At 34.9% G+C, this 6,991-nt stretch overlaps 1 protein-coding gene across 5 annotated transcripts in view; it reads right to left on the bottom strand.

Annotated features, from left to right (window-relative positions):
- Window positions 1-263: 263 nt before the first annotated feature.
- Window positions 264-6,991, bottom strand: part of STK38L (serine/threonine kinase 38 like) — an 82,864-nt gene continuing 76,136 nt past the window's right edge. For all 5 annotated transcript variants that reach the window (XM_024257133.3, XM_024257130.3, XM_009247570.4 and 2 more), the window contains 3 exons: window positions 5,927-6,022; window positions 3,123-3,214; window positions 264-3,029 (listed from right to left, as the gene is read on the bottom strand). In XM_024257133.3, coding sequence (XP_024112901.1) covers window positions 2,902-3,029; window positions 3,123-3,214; window positions 5,927-6,022 — 316 coding nt within the window. In that variant the 3' untranslated portion in view covers window positions 264-2,901. The remainder of the gene's footprint in view (window positions 3,030-3,122; window positions 3,215-5,926; window positions 6,023-6,991) is intronic.

The raw sequence follows: 6,991 nt of genomic DNA, 5'->3' as shown, positions 1-6,991 counted from the left end.
AAATATGCAGGTGTTTAAAAAACAGAAAAAGTATAGAAATAAATGAAACCCTATCTTAGGCCTTACCAACCAAGCAACATTTTTAATACTCCACACTTATTTTCCATTCACTAACTAGCTTATTAAATCAGCTATATATTGTATTCAGAAGTGGCTGGTTTATAAGCAATTCCTTATTTTCAGACAGCACAATGCTTCAATACATTTAAAGATTTAAAGCTATGTTAGTAATAAATGCATAAAAGAAAAATAACATAACTTGCTTTAATACAAAGGTTTTTAATAAAAAAGTCAAAGTCTACATTAAATCAGGAAATCGATAAATCTGAATTATACAAGCTTTCTATATACTTAGAAAAACCAAAAACACACAGTTTATAATAAAACTCTTTTAATTCAAAATAGAGTCTAATTTAAAGAAAATGTCATTATGCCCAGTTGACTAGATAGGGTTTTGTCATTTAAATTAAATTATTCACCTGAAATATGGGAAATGTATAATAGAGAAAATTCAATCTCAAGGGTACTTTGCAAATTATCTAGTTAATTTGCATCATGAATCAAATTCTTAGCTTCTAAAGGGCAGACACAGTCTTTAATTGCTTTTAGATAGGCACTTAAGAAATGCTTTTGATGAGGAGAAAACCCCAAAGATTGTGAATCACTCTATTAACTCCAGGGAAGAATGAGACTCTCAACAAAGTAGCTTTCCAGAACTACCCTTCCAGCGCCAAGAAAGTAAAACTATTTGCAAGCTCTTTCTGGTAATAAGAATGAGGGAACTCAAAACAAAAAATGCTCTATTATGCAATTAAAAAGTAAACTTGGTAAATCAGTTTCTTTTTATCAATCTCTGTCAATTTGAATTAATGGTATTTTTCAATACCATTTCAACAATAGTTACCATACTAGAACTAGACAATGTTGCAATTATTTCATATCTTACCTATTCATTATCACACTAGCAAAACAGTCCTTTTTAAAAAAAGGGGAGCGATATGGGGTGAGAAAATCTCATAAACCTCAGCAAAAGTTAATATTATGTTAATTAAAGGCAGTTATAATTAGAAAAATTAGAGTTAGTCAAATTGAGAAATCCCCAGAGTTTTTAATAGCTCTCTTTCCTAAATACTCAAAAAATCCAGACTAGAAAAATGGAAGTGAACTGTTAGATAAACACATAAGTACTCAACAAATATTTAAAAAGAAACAAACCAAAAATGGGGAGTTGGGGGAAACAGGATGGCCTTATGAAAACACTGTGGAGCTACCTAGCAGCAACATTTATAAAAGCTTTTGTAGATTTGCATAATGCTTCTATGCAATTCTTCCCCATTAGGAAGACATTCCTACAAATAATTCATCACTTTAGATTTTGATCATAGATCATTTATAATGGTTATTATGGTTGTATCTTTAAAAAATTTCATCCATTAACAGTTAAGACAAACATTAGGCCATTCTTTGCTAGTATATAATTCCTCAACTATTACTAATGAAACCAAAACCTCAGAGAGTTGTTTGAATTAGAATTAAAATATTAAGCTAGAAAAGATTATTTAATTCTTAGGGAGATACCCAAAGAATTTGATGCTGATACTATCTCCCCTATCCTCTCATCACAACCCCCTGGCCTGCATTTACTTCCTTAATTACATCTATATTCACCACAGTGATGTAGCTAAACACGAACAATATTGCCCTTTAATAAGCTGACCTCTATCAAAGATCTGTCAGGTCTGAATACGGCATGCCCACAGGAAAGGAAAATTCTACTCAGTTGTGAACATCCACTCTGTTCAAGATCTTTGGTACATTTGGAGCATAAGAAAATAATGGCACAATAATACAAGTACTATCAAAGGAAAAATTTTCATCAAAAGAAATAAAAGTTAACCAGCCATGATATGTAACAACTTTCTAGAAAACCAAAGTAAATAGCTTTTTGTTCTCTGTAAGTCCATTTACATGATAGAAGTTTGACATTTAAAAAAATAGTTTAATAAAAATACACTAATTCTACAAGCAGCCTTCATGGTCATGTCTTAAATTCAACTCACCATAACCAAATTAAAATAATGCCATTTCCTCTTGTTAAAAAAAGAAGTCCTCTTGTCACAAGAAAATCAACTTTACATGTTATATAATACAGTACATCTCCCTATGAGTATACAGACTACGTATATAAAGGTCATCAGTATTTCTGAATGCAACGTAAATATATTAGTGGAGTGCTTGAGTGAAGGTGTTAAACTTTCTCTTCCTTATTATAAACTTGTCACTCTTTACTGTGAAGTTTGTGTAATAACTTGATGATAAATTCTATTTTGTAAAGAACCAGTGAATTTCTTTTTAAATCTCTTAAAACCATTACAGAAATTGTCTTCATATATATTCTACAGATGTCCAAACCAATAGGGCAATGTTCTAACACCAACTATGGAAGATGGCTTTTACTGATTATCTAGACCCATAAGATTTGCAGTAAAACATCAATACTGCAGTGTTACCTACAGGTTAGCCTATGTTGCTTTAAATGATATGTGTTTCTCCTGAATTGATTAGAGGTGTTACAGTTCAAAGCCACAGCACACACAGGCAGAATGGACCTTAATACGCATGTAGGCAGTGCAGTTAGAAAGGGATGTCTGTTCCTTTTATTCCAGTACCTTCGTATAATAAAGTTAACAAAAATAATAAAATATTAAAAAAAAGAGCCAGCTGGCACTGCCAACCAATTCCTATAGTAGTCTTAGAAATCCTAATCCTGTAGAATTTCCTCTTGTAGTCAGTAAGCACCACCATCTTCAGGAGTATTTCAGTGTATTGTTATCTACGCCAAGCAAGCCTGGTGATGCAGCTACCTGAGTTCTCTTGTTTATGGGTGAATGTTATCTTCATTCATAATTTCCCAGCTTTCATGTAGGTGGGGATAGAGCCACGTTGAGTCAACCCTTCAAACCTTTTATAGGTATAATTGAGAAAAACCCAGTCTTTGGATTTGTAGTCCGGTTCTGTGGTATTTGGCACTAGAAAGGGAAAAATTAAAGGAATTTCATTAGTGAAATGCCATCATCTTCAAAGACTTTTAATAGGGTTAGTTACATTATAGATTGTCTTACCTGGTTGTAAAATATCAGATTCAGGAAAGTCATCAAAATTTGAAGTATCATCAATGCTTTTGATTTCTATAGGGATTGCTGCTGGCCTTTCCCTATAAAAAGGTATTAAGTAGGCATGGTAACTTTTCTTGAACTGTCAAATTTCCAACAAATAATTCCACTTGTAAATTCTGCATACTATTCTACAGATACTAGAAAATCCAAGGAAATTTATTGTGGATTTGAGAATAGTTAAAGGGAGTTCAAAATAGTTGAGTATAATTTTTTGTTAAAATGTTTTAATTTACTTAGAATTTTAAATATTTTTTTAATTTTTGGGGTTATGTGGTAGGTATATATATTTATAGGGTACATCAGAGGTTTTAATACTGGCATGAAATGGGTAATAAGCACATCGTGCAGAATGGGGTGTCCATTCCCTCAAGCATTTATCCTTTGAGTTACAAACAATCCAATTACATTCTAAGTTATTTTAAAATGTACAATTATTATTGACTATAGTCACCCTCTTGTGCTATCAAGTAATAGGTCTTATTCATTCTATTTTTTTTGTACCCATTAAGTATCTCCACCTACTTGCCATTTTTATATCTCTGTACCAAGGCTTTCTCAACCTATTTTTTTAAGTGGAAAAATGAGCTAATGAAAAGTAAAAGAAGAGGTTTTATTTAAAAGATTGTATAATTGTATAAAGTATTTGAGATATTATGAGGACAGGATCCTTCTTAATTGATTTAGGACTAGAATTCTACTAGTAGACAATCCATAAATTAAAAGTCATTTGGGAAAATAAGGGGCACATAGGTGAAGGGACTATATATTTGTGATGAAATCTGCATGCAAAAACTTCTGTCATACAAATTTTAAGAGAATCAAAGATACTCAGTTAAAAAGAAACCAGTCATGAAAATGCCTTCTTATCATGCTAAAAAGTTTAGCTATAGAAATGGTTAAAAGAAGCTATCAGTTTTTATTGCTTCTGTTTTTTCAACAAATATTTATGGGATTTATTAGGTGCTAAGTTTATCAAATTATTTAAAACCATATATATTTTTTACCAGAATTATTCCAACTCATTTATACTTAGTATACTACTTTAATAAACCTAATTTAGAGGAAAGAACCCTGGAGGCCTGAGAGCTAACCTTCCTTGTTATTAACTTGCAGTATGACCTTAGGCAGCCAAATCCCTGCTCCATGACTGTTCCCTCATTATCAAACCAAGAGAACTGGCAGTCTTTAAGCATCCTTCCCACTATAAAAGGGGGGGTATTCTAGTTCTATTCAATTAAGTTATGTGTGTATAGTATTATACAGCATAGTGGTTAAGAGTTAGGCCTCCACCAGGAAAATGGCGTGAACCCGGGAGGTGGAGCTTGCAGTGAGCCAAGATCACGCCACTGCACTCCAGCCTGGGCGACAGAGTGAGACTCCGTCTCAAAAAAAAAACAACAAAAAAAATTACTAGCTGCAGCACTGTAGACACATTACTTAACTTCTCTGTGCCTTAGTTTCCTCACTTGTAAGACAGGGATAATAACAGTTCCTATTTTATAGAGCTTATATAAGGATAAGATGAGAAATGCAAGTAAAGTGCTGGACACAATAAATGATTTTTTAAAATTAGCAGGCGCCTGTAATCCCAGCACTTTGGGAGGCCAAGGCAGGTGGATCACTTGAGCTCAGGAGTTCAAGACCAGCCTGGGCAATTGGGCAACATGGTGAAACCCCATCTCTACAAAAAACAAAACAAAACAAGACAAACAAACAAAACAAACAAAAAAACCAACAAAATTAGCTGGGCATGGTGGCACACGCCTATAGTTCCAGCTACTTCGGGGGATGAGGTCGGGGGATCATTTGAGGCCGGGAGGTTGAGGCTGTGGTGAGCCATGATCGTGCCACAGCACTCCAGCCTGGGCGACAGAGTGAGACCCTGTCTCAAAAAAATAAGTAATAATAATAGGCAGAGTGCCTAGCACACAGCAGGTTCTCCAGTGAAGAGCTGTACCAAGGAAATGACACAGAAGCTATCTTGGAAGATGCAAAGGAGCCAGCTAGGCAGGGTAGGGGCAGAGGCAGCGGGGAGAGGGCATTTCAGTCAGGATGGATAGCAAATGGCAAAACTTAGAGGTGGGAAGAGGAGTAGGAGAGGCCATCCAAGATGCAACTTCTGCAGATGAGGCAATCACCATATCCTGCAGTCCTAAGAAAGCAGTGAAGCCTTCTTAACTGTATTCCAAGTGCAAAAGGCCGCAGGAAAGTGGCATGGCCAGATTTATGCTTCTAAACTGTTGCTGTGTGGAGAACAGATCAGAACTACTGACGGTAGTTTGGCCATAAACTGAAAAAAGCCAATGCTCACAATTAACAACTGTAAGCAAATTCTTAAAAGTTACTTGTATTATTTAATGCCCAACCAATGTTTAAAGAGGGACTGTACTTTATTATAAACTAATTAAGGAGACAGTATGTGGTATATTACAGCAAGGACAAAAATGAGGGGTCACTGTGTGAAATGTAAATACATGTTTCATGTGCTAACAGCCTTCACTGTGAATATGAATATAAGAATTTAAACAGGTACCCAATGTTCTTCCCTGAAAGTGGATGTTAGCCTAAAATGAGTCATCTAGCTGTAGCCACAATAGTCCCACTCACTTACATAATCCAGAAAACACTGCACTTAATGACATTATGTGTTACTTTTGTATTTAATCTAGCAGAATCAGAGGTAAATTAATTGCCAACTCTAGAAATTTGTTTTTACTCAGACCTTTCCCATTCAAAGCCTAGGAACATACCTTATGTGCTCCCAGTCGACACCTTCAAAAAAGGGATGACCTTTTATTTCTTCTACTCCACTATTTCCAATTCTGTTTTCAGAATCAATACAAAATCTACAACATGGAAACAGAGAAATTATCATACACAAGTTACATCTAAAGTATTCTAGCTGCATTACTTCAAATATTTCTTTTTTAAAGCAATATAATGTTTTTCTTTTATTGATGTTAACTATGTTTATTGTAGGAAATGTGGAAGAAAATAAAAATCATCTGTAAGCGCATTGTTTAGAGATAACTACTGTAAATATTCTAATCTAATCTTTTACAATATTAAAAATACTGTGTTGCTACCATAGTTACTATGTTAGGTCTGCTTTTTTTCACTTGATATACTGAGAAAATTTGCTAAAGTCATTAAATATTTTTCAATAAATATGTTTTTTTGTTTGTTTTTGAGACGGAGTCTTGCTCTGTCGCCCAGGCTGGAGTGCAGTGGCGCGATCTCAGCTCACGGCAAGCTCCGCCTCCCGGGTTCATGTCATTCTCCTGCCTCAGCCTCCCGAGTAGCTGGGACTACAGGCGCCTGCCACCTCGCCCAGCTAATTTTTTGTATTTTTAGTAGAGACAGGGTTTCACCGTGTTAGCCAGGATGGTCTCGATTTCCTGACCTTGTGATCTGCGCAACTCGGCCTCCCAGAGTGTTGGGATTCCAGGCGTGAGCTGCTGTGCCTGGCCAATAAATTTGTTTTCTAAAATTTACATATAGAAGTATTATAGACAGTCTACTATTGAGCCAGTCCACTACTGTTGAACATTTAAATAGTTTTCAATTTTCACTATTAAATACCATGAAAAACATATTGTACCTAAATCTTTATACGTATCTGATTATCTGCATAAGCGAAATCCCTAGAAGTAGAACTTCTGGGTCAAAGGTCATATATAGTTTAGGGATTTTAAAAAAATAATATGCTGCCAACTGGCTATTCCCACAAGTTGTCCCAATTTATATTCCTTCCAGCCATTCACAGCAGTTCCAAAACACTTCATATTAGTTGAGGAACACATGGAATTTTTTGC

Source organism: Pongo abelii, chromosome 10, assembly GCF_028885655.2.
Source record: "Pongo abelii isolate AG06213 chromosome 10, NHGRI_mPonAbe1-v2.0_pri, whole genome shotgun sequence".
In the NCBI taxonomy this organism is placed as follows: domain Eukaryota; kingdom Metazoa; phylum Chordata; class Mammalia; order Primates; family Hominidae; genus Pongo; species Pongo abelii.
This window is presented reverse-complemented; position numbering and strand designations above follow the sequence as displayed.